The 24831-nt window shown below is 32.3% G+C and overlaps 1 protein-coding gene and 2 non-coding genes across 3 annotated transcripts; all 3 read left to right on the plus strand.

The window, feature by feature from the left end:
• The first annotated feature begins 738 nt into the window (after window positions 1-738).
• LOC127102923 (secreted RxLR effector protein 161) lies at window positions 739-1257 on the plus strand. Its single transcript, XM_051040240.1, has one exon. The coding sequence runs from the start codon at window positions 739-741 to the stop codon at window positions 1255-1257; it is 519 nt and encodes a 172-aa protein (XP_050896197.1).
• An 8806-nt stretch (window positions 1258-10063) lies between these two features.
• TRNAT-UGU (transfer RNA threonine (anticodon UGU)) lies at window positions 10064-10135 on the plus strand. Its single transcript has one exon. It is a non-coding gene; the product is annotated as a tRNA-Thr (tRNA).
• Window positions 10136-24290: 14155 nt separating this feature from the next.
• Window positions 24291-24362, plus strand: TRNAT-UGU (transfer RNA threonine (anticodon UGU)). The gene has a single exon. It is a non-coding gene; the product is annotated as a tRNA-Thr (tRNA).
• The last annotated feature ends 469 nt before the right edge of the window (window positions 24363-24831 follow it).

The following is a 24831-nucleotide window of genomic DNA, read 5'->3' on the forward strand; positions in this document are numbered from 1 at the left end:
GGAACGTGAGGATGGAATTGGTTTGACTAAGGAAGATTCTATCAACTTTAGTCAAGCTATGCGGAGTCCAAACTCTCTTAAGTGGGTTGATGCTATGAAGGATGAGATGAAGTCGATGGCTGAAAATGATGTTTGGGATCTCGTCAAATTACCTGATGGAAAGAAACTCATTGGTTGCAAATGGATATTTAAAGCCAAAAGGGATTCAAAGAGTAACATTGAGATATATAAAGCTCGTCTTGTCGTAAAAGGCTTTACTCAAAAGGAAGGAATTGATTGTAAAGAGACTTTTTCTCCAGTTTCTTCGAAAGACTCTCTTAGGATCATGATGGCATTGGTAGCTCATTTTGATTTAGAGTTGCATCAGATGGATGTAAAGACCGTGTTTCTAAATGGAAACATTGAAGAGACAATATATATGGTGCAACCAGAAAACTTTGTATCAGGAGACCCAAAGTCTATGGTTTGCAAACTCAAGAAATACATTTATGGCCTTAATTGTGTATACCAGTTGATAATTATGGCCTTAATTGTGTATACCAATTGATAATTGTGTATCAGGAGATCCAAGTTATCCTCATTTGGTTTTGAGGCCAATCTAGTTGATAATTGTGTATACCAAAAGTTCAGTGGGAGTAAAAAAAAATCTTGGTACTATATGTAGATGATATCCTTTTGGCAAGCAACAATATAGGATCATTGCACGAAACCAAGAGATTTCTCACAAATAAATTTGAGATGAAAGATCTTGGGACCGCCTTTGTCTTAGGAATTCAAATACTTAGAGACCATTCTAGGGGTCTTTTAGGATTGTCACAAAGGAGCTACATTGATATAGTTCTGGATAGATTCTCCATGAAAGATAGTAAACCAGGAGACATACATGTTGCTAAAGGAGACAAGTTTTGTCTCAAACTGTGGCCCACTATGGATCTTGAAAAGGAAGAGATGCATAAGGTTCCATATGCTTCAGCTGTGGGAAGTCTTATGTATGCTCAAGTTTTCACCCGTCCCGACTTAGCATTCATTGTAGGAGTTCTTGGAAGATATCTAAGCAACCCTGATATGCAACACTGGATAGCAGTAAAGCGTGTAATGCGCTACCTGAAAAGAACAAGAGACTTCATGCTCATTTATATAAAGTCAGATAACTTGGAGATCATTGGGTATTCTGACTCAGATTTTGCAGGATGCACGGATAGCATACATTCCATATATGGTTACATCTTTCTCTTGGCTCGAGGAGCCATCTCCTAGAAGTCTTCCAAACAGAATTTAGTGGCTCCCTCCACCATGGCAGAAGAGTTTGTGGCTTGCTTTGAGGCATCAAATCATGCAATCTGGCTGCGGAACATTGTCATAAGCCTATATATTGTTAGGATCATTGAAAGGCCCTTAAAGGTTTATTATGACAATAGTGCAGTTGTGCTTTACTCCAACAACAATATGAGTTCTACAAAATCGAAATTTATTGATATCAAGTATCTTGTTGTGAAAGAAAGAGTTCAGGAGAAGCAAATTTTGATAGAACATATAGGGACAGACTTAATGCTAGCTGACCCACTAACCAAAGGTTTGACACCTAAGGCTTTTCATGGGCATGTTTTTCACATGGGTCTTGGTTTTGAGGTTGCCTTTGATTAGTGGGAGTTTTTTACTCATTTTTGTATGTTCTATGTTTTTGTTTTCTTTTGGTATAAACTTTATCTTATGTTTAATTTTCTGCAGAAATAAAAATTTATGAGGTACTATTGTTATAACAATATCAAATTTTCTGCACCTAAGGAACTTCAGTTCGATCTCACTAAAGACTCCAGTAGGACCAGATGGAAATATGCATGATTTAGAGATCACATTGCATGAAATTTTCATGCCACTCATCCATATCGATTTATGTCATCAAGTACGTTAATGTGGTGGTCGTCAGGGTTCTGTCATATTATATGTTAGTGACTACAGTCGTGATGGTCTCATTATTGATGTATGAGGTGGATCAGATTGTAAAGTTGAAATCTAAGGATAAATAGCATTCAGATGTGCGCCTAAAGAACTGTGATATAATTATTAAGATATATCGCCCAAGTGGGAGATTGTTGGAATATTTTTAATATATTATTTTAATATCCCAATGATTATTATATGAGCATATATATATATATATATATATATATATATATATATATATATATATATATATATATATATATATATATTTATATTTTATATTTTATATATATATATATATATATATATATATTTATATTTTATATTTATATATATATATATATATATATATATTTTATATTTATATATATATTATATAATATATATATATATATATATATATATATATATATATATATATATATATATATATATATATATATATATTAATTATATTAGCTATTTTATCAATTAAGTGCCTTAAATAATTAAGTGATCAAATAGAGTTAAAAGGCTTATTAGATTTTATTTAGAAATTATTTAATTAATTAAATAATTGGGTATGGGCTCAAATATGAGTGGATATCAGGATGATCCATTTAGAAATAATGGGAATCCTAATTGGCCATCACACTATATATAGGCTATGGTCTCCAATATGCCGTACACAAGAAAATTATCTCTTCTCCTCATATGAAGAAAATTTGAGGCATAAGGAGTACCGGTTGAGGAAGAACCACAAAAGCCATCAACTTCTGGGTTTTTTTAGGAGTACCGTCAAAGGCAATTTTCTCAATGGGTCTAGGTATTCTATAATCAATTTATCGATCCTATAATTTTATACATGCTTGTATGACTATTTTGATTACACATAAAATATATTTCATAACATGTTTTGCATGTATATTGAATTGATTTAATTATAACAGAGGGGATTAAGTGTCAAACAAAAACTTCCTATCCATATATTTTATCATCATAAAAAACAGAGAGATTTTGAAAAATATGTTCATCATCTATCTAAGTTTAGTTTTGATTAAGGCAAAATTTTATCAAATAACAAAAAGGTTAAAGTCTAGCTCAATCAAATTTAAAGATTGCAAAATACCTTTGATGTTGAATTAAAAGAAATTGGTCATGGAGAAAATGTATTCAATTATAATTCACATTATGTATATCCTTAGATGCTAAAAAAATCACACATATTTTAATCTTTAATGTTCCTAAGCATCCACGTGTTAATGTCACCTAAGCCAAGCAAGATTCAAACTCGTTTTTCAAATTTCAATATTAGGTTACACTGTATTTTAATCGGTTACATGCCCATTCTGCCAGAAATTTTAACCCTTTTCAAAGGTGGTAACAAGTTACATCATATGTGTAACCGATTACGCCATGCAAATTTTTGAAAAACATGAACCAATATCATTCCAAATCAATGCAAATCGTCAGGGAACCTCTACAATCTTTTGCAACATTTCATAGATATGTCTTAATATGTATTTAAGGCAAAATACATAATTTTTAAAATTACTTATTTCATTCAAATTTATATATAATTTAAATATATTTTAAGTGATTCATTCATCCAAAACCTTGAAATCTTTTCTGCATAAACTATCATATCTTTGCAAAAGGTTTCTAAGAAATTAAGGTTATTATCTTTGAATTGTACCTTGAAAGAGAAGATCAATTTTTTGTATTGGAATTGATTCAAAAAAATTTCATATATTCAAAATATGTTTCAAATTCGATTATGATCACTAAGTGTGTGGTGAAAATTGTTTGTAATAGAAAGTGATGTGTTTCTAAAAAGTATTTGCAATAGAAAGTGTTGTGCTTTCTAAATGTTGTAAACATAAAATATTGTACTTTTTGATTTATGTGAGAATCATCATAGTGTTGGATAATTTGGAAAAGGTCTTTTGAATTAGGCTAATTCAAAATCCACCATAGTGTTTGGTGTTTATGTTAGAAGATTGTAGGAGAGGTCTAGGGGTAAGACTTATACAAAGATCTAACATAATGGAAAATCCTTTAATGTGTGAAGGGGCTAGATGTATCATTGATTGATAAAGGAAATATTATAATTCCTTGTGTTATTTATATTCTATGTTCTTTAATTGTCTACATTTTATATTGCTAAGAACATATAATTTTCATATCCGAAGAAATTAAAAAACACAACGCTAAAATAATAGTGTGAATTTTTTTTTACTAAAATTGTTTGATTATTTTTGTTATTAACATTTTTATTTTCTATAAAGTGGATATTTTTAAATACTTTGGTATTTTATCAATATTACTATTTTTATCTCGTGTATTGCATGTGTTCTTTTTTGAATGAAGGATAATATATTAAAAAAGAGATTGATACACATAGAAGTGGGGGACTAGGCCAATACCCACTCAAAAGTATTTAAATCTATAAAAAGATAAACCTAGCCTATTTTTTACATAGTCATTTCTAATGTCAATAGGTATAAAGTTAAAAAGAGTGAAGGTTATAGACGTGCGACCTAAGTTAGCAAAAAATCCGCACAACTATTTCCTTTTTATGTAAATATGTGAATTGATGAATGATGTGTTTATAATAACCTTGATACAAGAAAACCACGTGTTTCTCAGTTTTCATGATACCAAATCCAAATTAGAATATGAGAATGCTTTAACCACTGTTATAGAATCAGATTCCACCCAAAATTCAAGTAACAAGGAGTTTAGCCAAGGGAGTGGTTCAACAAACGCCAAAGTGAAGAGGCCTGAGTTTAACCTAAAAATCCCCCCACAACCCTCAGATCCTAGATTAGAAGAGTAAGCTTCATCCACATTACATTTTATCCAATTTGAGGAGGAGGATTCCAAAAATATATATTTGATAATCGAGGCCCTAGTATGATGAATGGGGACATTAAAGGACTTAAGGACCACAAAATCAAACCAGTAGTGTTTGTAGGTAAGGTTCAATTTAGAGAAGGACATTTGCACATGAACTATGATGTGATTGCATATAGAATGAAATTGGAAAGGTTGACCATTGAACCTTGCAGAATTCCTTGTGCTCCGGATGGCGTTGACCAAGAAGATATAATATGATTGAATTGTAAAACAGCCCTGAGGGAAGCTATCCTTGGAACATGATTCCCAAATAGCAGAATAATATATATGAACATAAATATTTAAGACCTTACACAACCAGGTCCATAGGTTAGTAGCAAATGAACGGGAGAAGAACAAGTGGTTCATGGTTTCTTGATTTGTCTCACATAGAGAGCACATAAATATCGTGTTTATTCCTATGCACTGAAGTTTCTCATCAGTAGGACGTTTATAATTGAGCAGTCTCCAAGTAAGCAAAGAATGAAAAGGAAGGACATAAGTGCTCCATGTAGAAACTGTCCAAGGGATAACAAAGTGAGCTTGATGTATGTATTGATAAGCATCTTTTAGATAGACTTTTCCATTTTTGGAATCTTTCCATGACAGAAAATCACCATAATCAACACAAAGAGTTAAACCTTTGGTTCTTACCTCTAAAAAAGGGAATCAGTACAACCAAACTGTTGGGAAGGACCAACTACTATCAACTAAGAAATCTAAGACTTTGCTATTTAAATTTAAACTCAGTTTATTTTGAGAATTCAAGTATAACTAATTCAGTAGAGGCTCTCCATACCAATCATCTTTCCAGAAGTTAATCCTAGCACCATCACCCAAAGACCAACATGTGTATTCCATAATAGTGTAGTATTTTGATTTAATCCCATTCTAAATTGTAGAAGCAATATGATGATTAATTCTCCCATTAGGCATAAGCATTTTGTTTCAAAGGATAAAATCCCAATATTCATTAGAATTTATCATTTCCAAGCATAATTTGCTATTTGAAAAAGCATTAAGGAAGATTAAAGATCTATTGCCTAAGCCTCCAAAAACCTTAGGTTGACACACGTTTTTCCGGGAAACAATGACCATTTTCTTGTGATTCGAATTGCCACTATAGATAAAAAAAATTGCAGGCCCCCTCAATTTACTTTAGAAGAGATATAGGTCGATAGTACACTCCAATGGTATGAGTGATCATAGAATGAATAACCTGGCTGGACAAGCAGAGCTCTTGCATCAATAGAGAGTAATGAACATTTCCAAGCTTCGAGCTTTGTGATCATCTTGTCTGTAAAAGGTTGTAAAAAAATTGCTTTGACTTTACCCTTGAATATAGGAACTCCAATGTAATGAAAGGTAAGAGAGCATTTACTAAATCTAGTGATTTCTAGAAAATTATTGAGCCTATTGCTACTCATACTTCCAACATACAATGAAAATTTGACGGTGCTAAAAACCTTGCTAGAGGCCCTGGCATATTAATCAAAAAAGGAAGAGAATGCCATAATATTGGATTTAGTACCTTTGTAGAAGATGAGGATATCATCTGCATATAAAATGTGAAAGGGGGATGGCATGTTCCTGGTTCCCATTATAGATTTCAAGCTTCCATTAAGAACCATTTTTGTGATCCCTCTACTTAGAACTTCTTCAACTAAGCAGAAGAAGAGAGGAGATGGGGGGTCTCCTTGTCTAACCCTTCTAGCACACTTGAATTAACCATGAAGAGATCCGTTGACCATCACTGACATATGAGTTAAGGAAAGGATGGTAGAGACTCATGATATGAATTTGGAGCAGAATCCAAAACACTTTAAGACCTTGAGAAAAAAGTTCCAGTCCAAAGTATCAAAAGCCTTATTTACATCCACTTCGGTAGCTAGGTTTCCACCAAAATGTTTCTTGTCAAGAAGATTGAATGCCTAAAAGACCAGGAAGATGCAATGTATGATATTTCTTCCCCGATGAAACCTTTGTGTTCATTTGAAATAAGATGGGGCGTAAAGGAATTTAGCCTATCATCCAAGACCTTTGTAATAATTTGAAATTTGACAGAGCTATTGGTATAAACTTCTCCAAAGAAATAACCTAATATTTCTTAGGGATAAGAATAATAGTGTTAACATTAAAATTTGGAAGAATTCATTCTTGATTAAATAATTGCATCACAACTTTAGACACGTCTATCTGCACATTGCTCCAAGGGTTTGGTAAAAGAACCCACCAAACCTATCAGGTCCATGAGAACTATCCTTACAAAGGTTGAACACAACACTTTGAATTTCCTCCATTTAAGTACGTGAATAAATCAATGAGTTCATTTTCTTAGACATCAAGGAGGGAATGATATCATGTAAATTAGGGAAATCCTGACCTGCAGCTGCATTATCAAATAAGTAGTGAAATAATTGGTGGCATGAGTGGAAATGCTTTGAGAATCAAGCAAGATATTGTCTCCATATATTAAGTGGGTAATAATATTTATAGAATCCTTGATCTTGGTAATCCTATGGAAGAATGAGGTGTTTCTGTCTCCTTCATGATGCTAGGAAACTTTTGACCTCTCTTTCCATAAAATCTCATTAATATCAAGCATTTTTTCCAACTCAACTTGAGCATTTTTTCTTTCAAAATCAGATCTCCAGAGGCTTCATCATTTTGAATGAGAAGTTGATTTTGGACCAGCTTATCGGTACTATCTTTGACATTCTTGTACAAATTATCAAAAATTTCTATATTCCAAATATTGAGTCTAGCTTTTAACGGTTGAAGCTACTTAGTTAGAACGTACATGGGGAAACAAACTTGAGAAGTGTCCTAGTAGGACTGAATAAGGTTGAGGCAATTATCATTTAGAGTCCACATTTGGTAAAATTTAAACTGGGATCTAGTTCTAATAGCATTAAAATTAAAGTCAAACATGATTGGGAAATTATCAGATTTCAGTTTAGGTAAAGCAGCCACATTCCACTTAATATAATCAGTTACCCATGGTTGGTTACAGAGATTTTTGTCTAACCTCCTTTCAATAAGGTTAGAACCTATTATCCCATTACACAAGGTAAAAAAGGCCCCACGGGTTTCAAGATCTACCAGGTTATTTTGATCAATCCAGTTTTAAAAATCCAAGAAAGTGGATCTACTAGGAGAAACTCTTCAACTATGTTCATGATCCCCTAGGGTAGAGTTAAAATCCCCTAAGAAACCCCAAGGGAGGGGATTGGAATTATGAATCAAATCCAGGTCAACCCACACATATTTTATTTTCATGTGACGGGTGGGAGTATAGATCATAATAATACAAATACTGATGTAGCCTATGTACAATATAAAATAAACCATTTGGTCAGTAGACAAAAGGATTTAAGGGCTTATGGATTTATCACAAATACACCAAAGATTATGATCCATGTTTATTCTAGATTTTTGGGCAAAAGGTTCTTATAAACTTAGGTATCAAAGAAACTCTAAAGGAAGTTGGAGAAAGGCATCTGATGCTCAGATAAAAAGAAAAAGTTAGATTTTTGGGATTTTATAAAGGACTTTAGGACCAATCTTTTGGGGGTGTTGGCTAGGCCCCTGGCATTATAAAATACACACTTCATGGAGAAGGTCTATGATTATAAACTTTGGGTCTGGTTATAAAAAGTAATCTAGATCAATTTCTCAACTAGAATTTTTTTCTTTGAGGACTTTGACATAACAATTTGGAAAGAAGGTTGATTAGATTAAGGTTGACCAGCAAGGGTTGCCCAAGAGTTTGCCAAGAATTTCTTCTTCTTTTCTCTAACATTGTCTTCTTCGGAATTAGAGATAGATTCCTCCACCTCAATTGTGGCATAAAAAAATTAGAATCTATTAGACTTATAATCTTAGTATTGACCATCATAGGAGTGGTAATTTAGCTAGATCCTGGTAAGGAGAAGGGTTCAAATCCTTAGAGGGAGATTAGCTAGATCCTGGTAAGGAGAAAGGTTCAAATCCTTAGAACCTAGTTATTGATATTTATATATTGATCCCTAACCATAGCATCCAAATTAGGATGCCCTACAATATTGGATTCAGGGATCTCCAATGGTTATTTGCCTTTGACAATACCAAAAATGGACTCAGTTGTACTAATTCCCACATGGTATTACTCATTTAATACAAAAGTTCCAGTGTTGTTTAATTTAGGTTTTAGAACAAAAACTTTGGTAGGGCCAGGAATCTTATTAGAGAGGTTAGTTAGATTTGATTCAACTCTATTTTCTAATCTTCAAATATCTAAGGAGTGACTAGATTTTTTGCACAAAGTGCAAAAATGAGGTAGGTTTTCATATTCCAAGTTTGTAAAGAAGGCAAACCCCTATCTTTCTACAAGAATTCTGTAATGAATTTCACTAGATACATCCACATCTACTAACAACCTAACATAATGTCTGAATGTTCTATCAATTATGGGTTTAATGGGAGCGATATCATAGCATATAGGAGTTCATATACTACTTGCAATGGAAAAAAGAATCTTTGGACGCCAATATTCTTGTGCTAGCCCATAGAATCAAACCCAGACTTAGGCAATGTTGCTTTGTTGAATATTATGGGTAAAATATTTAGATCAAGGAAAGAGATTTAATAAACTTGGAAATAGATGCCACGCACCAAATGCACGAACTCGCCTCACATCTTCAAGGGAAGAAAAAGTGAACTCGAAAAAACATTTTACAAGAAGAATTACACCCCATTTTCCAAGAAAAATCACTCCCCATTTTCCAAGGTCCTTCCAGAGCAAAGAGAGTTTGATGCAAATCATTAAAGTATATCAAACAACATTGACTGCTTGAGCGAAGGTTTTAGTTTCTTTGATTGTTTTGTTATTTCTCGTTGAGACGTTGGTTTGATTTGGAATTGGGTTCAATGAGACATGCCAGGAAATTTTGAATGGTTCCATGTCATAAGAAGGAAGAAAACAAGCTTAAAATGTAGCATCAAAGGAGACTATGAACATTGTTAGGGTTATCCTCATATTGAATCGAAATCAATCAAAAATGGTATGTTCTTTTAAAATTAAGTGCAATATGAAGCTTATTTTCTCTACAATTCATTGTAAGTAATAAAATTGTAAAATATTAGTTTGAATATAAATATTATAATAGTTAATATAATAATTTTATAAAAGTCTTCAACAATTAATTAATAAATATTATTTATAAATATATTTTTATTGATATTAATTACATTCACATAAATTGTCCTTATAGCTCAGTGGTAGAGCGTCAGTCTTGTAAATTGAAGGTCCGTAGTTCAATCCTGTGTGAGGGCAATAAATGTTTTTTAAAAGAATACACCTGCGTGAGGGCAATAAAAGTTTTTTAAAAGAATACACCACGTTTGATAAAATATGGTTCATCTGACGAACAATAAAATTATTTTATTTTTTTAAAATAATACACCAAGTTTGATAAAACATGGTCCATCCAAAAATATTTATAGTTATTTTTCCAAACCTGAAAGTCAGTAATTCAATCCTATGCAAACAAAACTTTATTATTTTTATAAAAGAATACACCAACTTTGATAAAAGATGGTTCATCCGAGAAAACGTATAATTAGTTTTCTCAAACCTTTTAAAATTTTGGATGATATTGAAGACACAAACATTTATAGTTCAATCTTGTGTGAGGATAATAAAATTCAATTATTTTTCTAAAAGAATACATCAACTTTGATAAAATATGATTCATCCCTAAGAACTTATAATTAGTTTCTCCAGACTTTTTAAATATTATTCAAATACCCCTCATTCCTTTGGAGGATATTAAAGACAAACGGATTTGAAATTTAATTGACTCTGGGGAGATATCTCTTAAGATCGCTTAAACCTTCAAATACACTCCCTCCCAACCAGAGACGAAGTCAGAAATATAAGTTAGTGGGGACAAAATTATTTTATAAAAATATATTAATATAGAAAATACAATTATATATAATTTAGTGGGGACAAAATTAAATATACAATAAAATAAATATAAATCATATTCGGTGAATTTAAAATTGTTTAAGAAATTTTATGTCAAAACTTCACTATTTTAAATTCTGGTATCTAAAATGGTCAAATATATTTTTTTTGTTTCTACTACTATTTTAAAAAATATAATTAATTTAAGAGACATAATATTTAATTTTTAATAAAACTTTGTTAAGTGGGGGCACATGCCTAGTGGCGGAACTGAGGGGGGACGTGGGAAGGCCACGGCCACCCCTCAACTTTTTTTTTAATTCATATATATTAAATTACTAAAACATCCTTATTTTAAATTAAAATTAATTTTTCTTTTTTCTTTTTCATTCAAAGTTAGGTTAAAATACAAATAAGGTAAAAAGCTCCTACCTTTCCTTTCTTTCTCATATGGGTTTGCTACCGGCACCGGAATCGGAACAGATTAAAGTGATCGGCATCTAACAGGTAAAAAACTTTATTCATTCTTCTTTTATAAAAAATAACAAATTAAAGTGATTGCTTGATTTGTGTTTTTGAGATTTTTAGGGTTCTTCTTTCTTGATGTGTTAAAATAATCTATATGAGGTTTATTAAGTCAATTCATAACACTGTAATTTACAAATATAGTTATACACTGTAATAAGGTTTATTTAATCATTGTTGCTGCTAATTTTTAATAGTGAAGTTACCGGTATTTGAAAACGGGTTAAAGTTGATTAATTAAGTTTATTAATTTTTTTCTCTTTTAATTTTTATGTTCTCTAAATTGATTTTTGGATCTGATATGATATTATAGGAAGAGTAAAGATGAATAATAGGAAAATTGATTCTTTTTTCAAAAGGAAAGCATGTGAAATTGAAAGAGAAGAGAGAGAGATGAAGAAATTATAATCCTGACATCCGAATCTGAAACAGTTCTTGAGAATCCAACAATTGAAGAGCATCATGGTTTTGAAAATTCTTTGGAACACGATCCTGGAAAGCGTCCTCCGATTTGGCAATATCCACCAAATCAAGTGGATGCAATACGAAGAGCTTATCTAAAATGGGGTCCATATCAAATTCATTTAGAAAACTATCCTTTGTCCGGTAACGAGGATCATCTAAGAAGGTTTCAACATACTTGGTTTAGCATATTTCCATCATGGTTAGAATATTCACCATCTGAAGCATCTGAAGATGCCGCATATTGCTTACCATGTTACCTTTTTATCAAAAAACTAAGTGGACGTCCCAGATCACTTGTCTGTATTTCTATGGGTTTTAGAAATTGGAAGAAAGTTAGGAATGGAAAACATTGTTCCTTTCTTAAATACATAGGGAAGGATCCTTCCTCACCACACAACAATGCAATGAAAGCTTGTCAAAACTTGTTGAATCAAGATGGTCATATTAGAAATGTTATTCAAGTGCAAAGTTCAAGTCAAAGAATGAATAATCGATTACGACTCAAGACTTCAATTGACACTGTTCGTTGGTTAACACTACAAGCTTGTGCTTTTAGGGGTCACGACGAAAGTAGCAAATCAAGAAATCAAGGTAACTTTCTTGAGTTATTGAAACTTTTAGCATCCTACAATGATGAAGTTGCAAAAGTTGTGTTGGAAAATGCTCCACAAAATTGCAAGTATACTTCACATCAAATTCAAAAAGAGCTCTTGCAAATTCTTTCTAGTAGGGTGAAAAAGAGTATTCGTGAGGAAATTGGTGATTCCATTTTTTGTATCGTTGTTGATGAAGCTCGTGATGAGTCAAAAAAGGAACAAATGGCTCTTGTATTAAGATTTGTTGATAAAGTTGGTTTAATACAAGAGAGATTTTTTGATGTGGCACATGTTAAAAACACCACATCTTTAACTCTTAAGGAAGCAATATGTGATATACTTTCTCGACATAACCTTGATGTTTCTAACATTCGTGGCCAAGGGTATGATGGTGCTAGCAATATGAGAGGAGAACGGAATGGTTTACAATCCCTCTTTATGAAGGATTGTCCTTATGCATACTATGTTCATTGTTTTGCTCATCGATTGTAACTTGCATTAGCTACATCATCAAGAGAAGTCAAACCTGTTCATAAATTTTTTGAGAATATGATCTTTATTGTGAATGTTGTTTGTTCTTCTACAAAGCGTCATAATGAGTTACAAGCTGCCCAATTAGAAGAAATTGCTTATTTGTTAGAGATTGATGAGATTGTAACTGGTAAAGGTGCAAATCAAGTTGGTACATTTAAACAAGCTGGAGATGCTCGTTGGGGATCACATTACGATTCAATTTCTAGCTTGATAAACATGTATGAAGCAACTTGTTTAGTTTTTAAAAAAATTGCAAAAGATAGAGGGAGTTATGCTACACGTGGGGATGCAGATAGTTGTTACAATTACTTGAAGGCATTTGATTTTATATTTATTTTGCACTTGATGAAAGAAATCATGGGAATAACAGATATGCTTTGTCAAGCCTTACAAAAAAAATCAAGATGTAGTTAATGCTATGAACTTGGTTCGTTCAACAAAACACCTTATTCAAGGTTTGAGAGAAAATGGTTGGGATATATTGTTTACTAAAGTGGTATCTTTTTGTGAAAAGCATGGTATTGAGATTCCTGATCTTAATGATGTTCATTCAACAACAAGATTTGGACGCTCCCGTCTTGAAGAGAATCAAGTCACAATTCAACATTACTTTAAAGTTTAAATCTTTTTCACTACCATTGACAAACAGTTACAAGAGTTGAATAGCAGATTCAGTGAGCAGGCAATGGATTTGCTAACTCTTTCTTGTTCTTTATCTCCTAAGGATGGATATAAAGCTTTTAGCATTGATACTATTTGTTCTTTAGTTGAAAAATATTATCCTATGGGTTTTAGTGATCAAGAGAAGAATAATTTGCAATTTCAACTCCAACATTTTCTATTTGTTACTCGTCAAGCATCAAACTTGAATAATTTATCAACTATTCAAGAACTATGTTCATGTTTGGTTGCATCTGGACAGGCTGAAACTTACTTCTTGATTGATAGACTACTTCGTCTTATCATGACTCTTCCCGTTTCTACGGCCACAACTGAGAGGTCTTTTTCAGCAATGAAAATTATTAAGACTAAGTTGAGAAACAAGATGGATGATGAGTTTCTTAGAGATAGCATGACAGTATATATTGAAAGGGAGATTAGTGCAAGCATTAGTTCGGAGTCAATTATTGACGATTTCAAGTCACTCGGAACGCGTAAAGCATTACTTTAAGGTAGTTTTAAGTCATGTAATTTAAATTTTTAGTAATTAACTTTGTATTTATTTTACTTTACTGTTTTATTTAAAATATTATTTATAATCTTTATTTTACGTTAGCGGTCATCCCAAATTTTTTTATCTGGCACCGCCACTGCACATGCCTCTAGTGTCTTACACCCAGCTTTGTCTCTGCTCCCAACATGTGTTTTAGGACAAACTCATCTAGAATTCAACCATTCTTCCTTCTAAACCTCTCCTTTTGTGGAGATTAATTCACTACAAATTACTAACTGATGATAACTTGATAGCTCGTGGTATGAACTTGCCTTTAATGTAACTTGTGTTTTAAATATGTGGAAATTACTCACCGTATATGGTTTGATTGTCTTTATTTTGTGGTTATCTGTTCTTAGTTCTAACCTGGTGTCTCAAACATCACCAACTTTTTAGATAATTATTGGAACATTATTAATAGGTTCTGATCCCCTCAATGAAAAAATATGGTGCTGGCAAGAATTATCAACTTTGTGAATTTATTTGATCTACTAGAAACCAAGTTAGGTTCAATGGTATCAACACCCCTTGGAAGTCTAACATAGCTTAGGCCTTCATGTCCTTGATTTCACATGGTGGGACTCACTTCACATAGACATTAGCTTGGATTACTTCAGAAACAAGCAAGGCCTTCCTTGCAATAAATTTAGACTCTAATGGGGTTTTTGGACTCTCATGGTTAGTTGATTTCCTTTGATTTTTTTTGCTCTTAATATATTTTGGGACTCTCATTATCTAGAAGAAACTAAATAAGGTGATAATTCCAAAAAAAACATTTATTAGACAAATATTTACTTTTAATCTATTAGTTAAAAGATGGTCATTCACAACTAAATTAATTTTTATTTGAAACCTACAAATAATATTTGTCATTGACACATAAAATGAAGAGTGTTTTGATAAAAAAAAGTTGTAACTGATCTAAATAAGAAAAGATTATTTTCTCTTTATCTTGTACAAATAGGACATTTTCTATCTTGTCCTTAATTTTGGTTTTAAATGATTTGATAAAATAATAACAAAAGAAATAGAATTATTCGGAAGGAACTCAATAGTGTAATACTACCTCTGTTTCTAAATATAAGATTGTCTTGATTTTTTTTTCTTTTTTTATAAGATTCTCTTCAATTTTCAAAAAGAAAATTTTACTCATAAATCCCTCAAAATTTTGTATTTTTTTGTACAATTTGAACTAAACACTCTTATACAAATATTAAATGATATTTTCATAAAGAAAAGTTTTGTGAAACTATATTCACACAAAAATTGTAAAATTATATAAATGATTAACAAATGTATTACTTCAACCAACTTTTTTAATTTAGTAATTTTCCCTATGTAATCTTGTATTTAGAGATGGAGTTAGCAGTTCTAAGAGGTGAATTTTTAAATAGTTAATGTTTTTCTAAATAATACTTTAATTAATATTAAATAAAAATGGGTTATGTGATGATATTATTAATTATCTTTTATTATATAAATCATATACTAAATAAATGTTTGTCTTTAATTATTTAGTTAAAATATGGTCATTTAGTAGAGTAATATTATTTTACCAATAAATGTATTGGTTGGAAGAAAAAAAGAGAAATAAAGTGTTATTATTAAGTCAATGATTTTCTTATTTTGAGTATTTCAAAGGGGATATTCTTTCCACCTTTAATGGTGAAGAATCATATGTAAATCTAAAATTGTTCTTTATGAATTTGAAAGTATATTTTTGAACATCTATCATAACATTTTATAAGTGATTTACACTCTTATTTTGTCAAAAATAAATCTAAAAATATATTTTTAGAATAAATTCAAAAGTATACTTTTGTTTTCAAATGCATTACCTTTTGAGCATGTGTGTAGCTTTTGAGTATTTTTTTTATTTTGTGATCCCTTTGAAATCGCGTTCCTCTTTCAATGGCTCAAAATAACACATTTATATATGAGACGACAATCTCTATAATTAAAATTTAATTCAGTCAAATGAATTTTGTATAAGATAGTCCATGAAGTTTTCATGAATCATGATGAAGATGAATGAAAACAGAGAAAATAGATAGATTGAAGCAAAATTTCATTCATTCATTGATCAAGTTAGTTACCACCAGTGATTATATAGAAGCTCAGAATCTAACAACATCTAACTAAGTGTAACAAACTTTAGCTTTGGTGGAATATAATATGGCAAGACTACACTAAGATATGGTGTTCAACTTCTCTATGTAGCTTATGAAAGTATTTTCTCGATGCAACTTTTGAATGCATCTTCTAAAGGCTTCAACTTCTAAGAGCTTGTGCAGCTTCTGAAAGGTTCAGCCTCTTAAAGATTGTGCAGCTTCTGAAAGCTTTAGCCTCTGAAAACTTCTGAAGGTAATGGAAACACATGAAGGGGGTTTGAATTGGGTTTCAAGAATAAAAAATTTTGCAACCCAAAATGACAATGAGAAAACTAAGAACAAAAATAATAAACATAACTATTTTTATCCTGGTTCGTTGTTAACAAAGCTACCTCCAGTCCACCCGCCAAGGTGATTTCGCCTTATCACAAGGACTTGATCCACTATAACCAAACTTGATTACAACCATAAAGACTAATTATCAATGTCTTCTTGAGTAATTCTGACTAAACCCTAGTCAGTCAAGGAAATACAATCACAAAGATTGAGATACAAAGTGTGTTACAAAATGCTTCTAAGATAGTAGAATACACAAATAAATTACAAAGTATTTCATACAAAATATTTTCTATGAAGAGTATGAACAAAAGTTTCTTGTGTGTTTGTTTCTCTTTCTCAAAAATATACATAGTATGCAATGTTCACGTAAATGATATTCTCTTGGTGTTGGCATTGTTCCATTCTTCCAAGACTCCTTTATATAGGCAATGAAAAGATTCGTTGGAGGCTAGAAATGGAATACATAAATGTAGTTGTGTCCTTGCAAAACGGTCTGTGAAAATGGGAGACACAATGGTACAATATTTGATCAGTGTAGTGGAAAGAATATTTGATCTTGTATTGTGTAATATTCTCTCGCATAAACCTTTTTGATCATATCTTCAAATATTCAGGGCTTCAGAGTTTATGAAGCATGCATAAAATAAGAATCAGAGTCTGTCTGAGAGAGTCTTCAGAAACTTGGTCTTCAGAGTCTTGATCCAGTTCTTCAAAACCTGGTCTTCAAACTCTGGTGACACGGTTTATCATATTTTTGTGAGCGCAAGACTTCAAAGCTTGACAACATCAGAGGTTTTGCTTGTCAAAGTCATTAAGCTTTGGATGAGAAATCTTCAGAAGCATTTAGTATAGTAGTCTAGAACGTAATTATCTTGTAGAAAACACATCTTACAGTCAGAGTGCACTAGGTTCAAAGTTTGATGATGTCACACGTCATTCGTTCAGAGTCATAACTTATAACTAGTATCTGCACACTAAACAAAACAATTATGGTACAAATTTGTTATTTATGAATCTATGTATTGTTATCATGAAAACATAAGGCCAGATGCAGAACCAAATCTTGTTCTTACAAGCTCCCCCTTTTTGATGATGACAGAACCATGTGTTTTGATGAATAATTTTTACTTGGTTTAATCACATAAAAACATCAGAGTGAGGTTTGTAACCTCCCCTGGGTTTTATACTATTAAAAATATTTCTCAACTTAAAACTTCAGAGTTAGGTTTACAAGTTACCCCTGAGTTTAAGACTCAAAATAATTTTAATATTTAAAACGTTTCAATCGGCATGAAATTAATAACTTCCCTATACAAGAAGGCCTGGTTGAAATTTCTTCTGATTTGAGATTCTTTGAATTCATGTATCAAAGTGTGTTGTATCAGAAAGTCTGGTTATTAAGAATATGTATTATATCAGAATGTTGGTTAGAAATTCTTGATTCCTTGAGTCAGAGCCTGATTAGAAGTTGGCTTGTATCAGAGCTTGGTTTAAAAACCATATCTTAGTTTCTTATTTCTGGATAGCCTGGTTAATTATGAAGCTTAAATTTGGATGGCTTTGTTAGCTAAACTTTTGAATATCCTGATTAACTAAAGAGGATCTTCTTAGTAACACTAGTGAACTTTATCAAAGTTTCCAAAATTTAGTAATCAGAGTCAGATGTTAGAAATAAATATCAGAGTCATAAATGTTTTGGATTAGAAGGGAAATAAATATATCAAAATTGTATCTACGATTCTCCCCCTTTGTCATCAATCAGAAAGATAAAGATATAGATAAAAGACAAAGTAAATTTCATTTAACTTAAAAGATAAAGATACATAGCTAGAAAAGAAATCAAAATAAAGGAAAGCAACATTTAAAAAAATATGGTTTCTATGTTGGGGGTGGAAGTCTTAACAAGATCACTTGAAGTAACCCTTCAATCTTCGTGTTGGTCTGAGCCTGTTCCTTGAACATGTCTTCTTGCTTGTCCAAGGGAGACCTAAAAACTTCATTTTCTTTCTTAAGTTCTTCCAAGGTCTTCAGCACAAGAGGAATGGGTTTATATTCTACCAAGAGCTTCGTTCTAGAAACAGTTCCAATCTCAGTTTCTGGAGAAGGAGTGACTTATGTCTCTATTTCAGCTTCTGGTGTAGGTGGAAGTTTTTGAGTGAACATCTCCAGAAGTGGCTATATGATTCCAGAATGATTGTCATGAAATCTCTTTTGAGCAGCTTTGTAATAGAGTTCTCTCAGTTCCTAGGGACATGAATTTATCCATCTTCTGAATTCATCCTAGATAACATCACTCTCAGTAGGATTTACATAATTTATGCAATCTTGCGTCAAAGAGTGGAGACGCTAATTTGCTTCAGATTCAAACTATCTAACTAAATCATCAACCTCCTCAGGGTCAATTTCAGGTTCAGGTTTAGGTTCTTTTTCAATGTCAGATGAAATATTAATGGTTTGATTTGAGGAATCAGTGGTTGAGGGTTTACTGTTTCTGATGTGTTCCATAAAGGTGTCAATAAAATGTTCATCTATATTAGGTTGAGTTGGTGGTGTTGGTGGTATTGGTGTTTCTTATGTAAAGGCATGAGCTTCAGGAATAACGATATTAAAGGATACATGAATGGAATGGATAATTTCAGAAGGGGGATTTTATGGTTGATTTGGCTGAGGTTGAGGTTCTTAGGGGACTGTTTCAGAAACTTATGGTTGTGTAGGTTTAGATGGTTTTTTTGTGGTTGTAATAGTGGGATGGTCAGATGGTGTATCACGTGTTGGGATTGGATTTGTGAGATAAGTGTTTTTAGGATTCGTGGTGGTTTAGATACAATGGAGTTGACCAAGAAGATATAATAGGATTGAATTGTAAAACAGCCTTGAGGGAAGCTAGCCTTTGAAAATGATTCCCAAATAGCAGAAGAAGATATACGAACATCAATATTTAAGAGCTTACACAACCAGATCCATAGGTTAGTGGCAAATGAATAGGAGAATAACAAGTGGTATATGGTTTCTTGATTTTTCTTGCATAGAGAGCACCTAGATACCGTGTTTATGCCTATGCACTGAAGCTACTCATTAGTAGGAAGTTTATAATTGAATAGTCTCCAAGCAAGCAAATAATGAGAATGAGGGACATAAGTGTTCCATATAGAAACCGCCCAAGGGATAACAAAGTGATCTTGATGTTTGAATTAATATGCATATTTTAGAGAGAGATTTCCATTTTTGGAATCTTTCCATGACAGAAAATCACCACGATCAACAGAAAGAGTTAAGTCTTTGGTGTTTACCTCTAAAAAAGGGAACATGTACAACCAAGTTGTTGGGAAGGACCGGCTGCTACCAACTAAGAAATCTGAGACTTTGCTATTTAAATTTAAACTCATTTGATTTTGAGTATTCAAGTCTAACTAGTTCAGTAGAGGCTCTCCATACCAAGCATCTTTCTAGAAGTTAATCCTAGCACCATCATCAAGAGACCAACATGTGTATTTCATAATAGTGTAGTATTCTGATTTAATCTCATTCTAAATTGTAGAAGCAATATGATGATTAATTCTCCCAAAACGTTAGGTTGACACACTTTTTTTCGAGAAATGGTAACCATTTTCTTGTGTTTCGAATTGCCACTCTAAATTAAAAAAATCCAAGCCCCCACAATTTTCTATAGAAGAGATATAGGTCAATAGTACACTTCAATGGTATGAGTGATTATATAATGAATAACCTGACTGGACAAGCAGAGCTCTTCTAGCAATAGAGAGTAATGAACATTTCCAAGCTTCTAGCTTTGTGATCATCTTGTCTACAAAAGGTTGTAAAAAATTTGCTTTTACTTTACCCTTGAATATAGGAACTCCAATGTAATGAAAGGGAAGAGAAGAGAGCCTTTACTAAATCTAGTGATTTCTAGCAAATTATTGAGCATATTGCTACTCGTACTTCCAACAAACAATGAAGATTTGATTCTTCTAAAAACTTGACCAAAGGCCCTGTTATATTAAGCAAAAAAGGAAGAGAAGGCAATATATTGGATTTAGTGCCTTTGCGGAAGATGAGGATATCACTTGCATATAGAATGTGAGAGGGGATTGGCATGTTCCTAGTTCCCATTATAGATTTCAGGATTCCATTAAGAACCTTTTTTTATCCCTCTACTTAGGACTTCTTCAGCTAAGTAAAATAGGAGAGGAGAGAGAGAGAGAGAGAGAGAGAGAGAGAGAGAGAGAGAGAGAGAGAGAGAGAGAGGTATCCTTGTATAAACCCTCTAGCACACTTGAAGTAACCATGAAAAGATCCATTGACCATCACTGACATATAAGCTGAGGAAAGGATGGTAGAGACCCATGATATGAATTTAGAGCAGAATAAAAAACGCTTTAAGACCTTGAGAAAAAAGTTCCAGCCCAAAGTATCAAAAACCTTATTCACAATCACTTTGATAGCTAGGTTTTCATCAAAACTTTTCTTGTCAATAAAATTGAATGCCTCAGAGACCAGGCAGATGCAATCTTTTATATTTCTTCCCCAGTGAAGCATTTTTGTTCGTTTGAAATAAGATGAGTGATCGAAAAAATAGCAAGTGTACTATTTTGCCGATGTAGTAATAATAGGGATTTTTTCCAAATATCGATCTCAAGGACTGCGTAGTAATATCTAGTTTAAATTATAATACAATTAAACAAAACCTGAAGATTTGGGTTAACTTGGAATAAATCCTTACAATAATAAAAATAAGCTGAATGTAAAATTTGGCTTTTTTCACAAATATGAGTATTATGCTAGTGTAAGGTGTGTGATTTTCCTCCATTTAAGGACGTGAAGTAATCAATGAGTTCATTTTCTCAGACATCAAGGAGGGAATGATATCATGTAAATTAGGGAAATCCTGACCTGCAACTGCATTATCAAACAACTAGTGAAATAATTGGTGGCATGAGTGGAAATGCTTTGAGATTCAAGTAAGATATTATCTCCATCTATTAAGTGGGTAATAATATTTATAGAATCCTTGATCTTGGTAATCCTATGGAAGAATGAGGTGTTTCTGTCTCCTTCATGATGCGAGGAAACTTTTGACCTCTCTTTCCATAAAATCTCATTAATATCAAGAATTTTTTCCAACTCAACCTGAGCATTTTTTCTTTCAAAATCAGATCTTCAAAGGCTTCATCATTTTGAATGAGAAGTTGATTTTGGACCAGCTTATCGGTACTATCTTTGACATTCTTGTACAAATTATCAAAAATTTCTATATTCCAAAATTTGAGTCTAGCTTTTAACGGTTGAAGCTTCTTAGTTAGAACGTATATGGGGAAACCAACTTGAGGAGTGTCCTAGTAAGACTGAATAAGGTTGAGTCGATTATCATTTAGAGTCCACATTTGGTAAAATTTAAACTGAGATCTAGTTCTAATAGCATTAAAATTAATGTCAAAGATGATTGGGAAATTATCAGATTTCAGTTTAGGTAAAGCGGACACATTCCACTTAATATAGTCAGTTACCCATGGTTGGTTAAAGAGATTTTTGTCTAGCCTCCTTTCAATAAGGATAGAACATATTCTCCCATTACACCAGGTAAAAAAGGCCCCACGGGTTTCAAGATCTACCAGGCTATTTTGATCAATCCAGTTTTCAAAATCCAAGAAAGTGGATCTACTAGGAGAAACTCTTCAACTATGTTCATGACCCCCTAGGGTAGAGTTAAAATCCCCTAAGAAACCCCAAGGGAGGGGATTGGAATTATGAATCAAATCCAGGTCAACGCACACAGATTTTATTTTCATGTGATAGGTGGGAGCATAGATCATAAAAATACAAATATTGATGTAGCCCATGTCCAATCTAAAATAAACCATTTGATCAATAGACAAAAGGATTTAACGGCTTAAGGATTTATCACAAATACACCAAAGGTTATGATCCATGTTTATTCTAGAGTTTTGGGCAAAAGGTTCTTATAACCTTAGGTATCAAAGAAACTCTTAGGGAAGTTGGAGAAAGGCATCTGATGGTCAGATAAAAAGAAAAAGTTAGATTTTTGGGATTTGATAAAGGACTTTAGGACCAATCTTGTGGGGGTGTTGGCTAGGCCCATGGCATTCTAAAATACACACTTCATGGAGAAGGTCTATGATTATCAACTTCGGATCTGGTTATAAAAAGTAATCTAGATCAATTTCTCAACTTGAATTTTTTTCTTTTAGGACTTTGACATAACAATTTGGAAAGAAGGTTGATTAGATTAAGGTTGACCAGCAAGGGTTGCCCAAGAGTTTTCCAAGAATTTCTTCTTCTTTTCTGTAACATTGCCTTCTTCAGAATTAGAGATAGATTCCTCCACCTCAATTGTGGCATAAAAAATTAGAATCTATTGGACTTATAATCTTAGTATTGACCATCATAGGAGTGGTAATTTAGCTAGATCCTGGTTAGGAGAAGGGTTCAAATCCTTAGAGGGAGATTGGCTAAAAATAGGTGAAAGTTGAACCTAGTTATTGATATTTACCAATTGATCCCTAACCATAGCATCCAAATTAGGATGCCCTACAATGTTGGATTCATGGATCTCCAATGGTTATTTGCCTTTGAGAATACCAAGAATGGACTCAGTTGTACTAATTCCCACATGGTATTACTCATTTAAGACAAAAGTTCCAGTGTTGTTTAATTTAGGTTTTGGAACAAAAACTTTGGTAGGGCCAGGAATCTTATTAGATAGGTCAGTTAGATTTGATTCAACTATATTTTCTAATCTTCAAACATCTAAGGAGTGACTAGATTTTTTGCACAAAGTGCAAAAATGAGGTAGGTTTTCATATTCCAAGTTTGTAAAGAAGGCAAACCCCTATCTTTCTACAAGAATTTTTTAACAAAATTCACTAGAGACATCCATATCTACTAACAACCTAACATAATGTACGAATGTTCTATCAATTATGGGTTTAATGGGAGCGATATCATAGCATATAGGAGTTCATATACTACTTGCAATGGCAAAAAGAATCTTAAGACGCCAATGTTCTTGCGCTAGCCCATGGAATCAAACCCAGACTTGGGCAGTATTTCTTTTTTGAATATTATGGGTAAAATATTTAGATCAAGGAAAGAGCTTTAATAAACTTGGAAATAGATGCCACGCACCGAATTCACGAACTCGCCTCACATTTTCAAGGGAAGACAAAGTGAACTTGAAAAAACCTTTTCCAAGAAAAATTACACCCCATTTTCCAAGAAAAATCACTCCCCTATTTCCAAGGTCCTTCCAGAGCAAAGAGAGTTCGATGCAAATCATCAAAGTATAGCAAACAACATTGACCGCTTGAGCGAAGGTTTTAGTTTCTTTGATTGTTTTGTTATTTCTCGTTGAGACGTTGGTTTAATTTGGAATTGGGTTCGGTGAGACATGCTCAGGAAATTTTGAATGGTTCCATGTCATAAGAAGGAAGAAAACAAGCTTAAAATGTAGCATCAAAGGAGACTATGAACATTGTTAGGGTTATCCTCATATTGAATCGAAATCAATCGAAAACGATATGTTCTTTTAAAATTAAGTGCAATATGAAGCTTATTTTCTCTACAATTCATTGTAAGTAATAAAATTGTAAAATATTAGTTTGAAAATAAATATTATAATAGTTAATATAATAATTTTATAAAAGTCTTCAACAGTTAATTAATAAATATTATTTATAAATTTATTTTTATTGATATTAATTACATATACATAAATTGCCTTTATAGCTCAGTGGTAGAGCGTCAGTCTTGTAAACTGAAGGTCCGTAGTTCAATCCTACGTGAGGGCAATAAAGTTTTTTTAAAAAGAACACACCATGTTCGGACAATAAAATTATTTTATTTTTTTAAAAGAATACACCAAATTTGATAAAATATGGTCCATCCAAAAATATTTATAGTTATTTTTCCAAACCTGTCTATTAATTCAATCCTACGCAAACAAAACTCTATTATTTTTATAAAAGAATACACCAACTTTGATAAAAGATGGTTCATCCGAGAAAACATATAATTAGTTTTTTCAAACCTTTTAAAAGTTTGGATGATATTGAAGACACAAACATTTATAGTTCAATCTTGTGTGAGGATAATAAAATTCAATTATTTTTCTAAAAGAATACATCAACTTTGATAAAATATGATTCATCCCTAAGAACTTATAATTAGTTTCTCCAGACTTTTTAAATATTATTCAAATACCCCTCATTCCTTTGGAGGATTTTGAAGTCACACGGATTTGAAATTTAATTGACTCTG

Source organism: Lathyrus oleraceus, chromosome 7, assembly GCF_024323335.1.
Source record: "Lathyrus oleraceus cultivar Zhongwan6 chromosome 7, CAAS_Psat_ZW6_1.0, whole genome shotgun sequence".
NCBI classification, from domain to species: Eukaryota; Viridiplantae; Streptophyta; class Magnoliopsida; order Fabales; family Fabaceae; genus Lathyrus; species Lathyrus oleraceus.

Coding starts and splice junctions, on each gene's coding strand:
- LOC127102923 (XM_051040240.1), top strand. CDS start 739: ATGAAAGATCTTGGGACCGCCTTTGTCTTAGGAATTCAAATACTTAGA.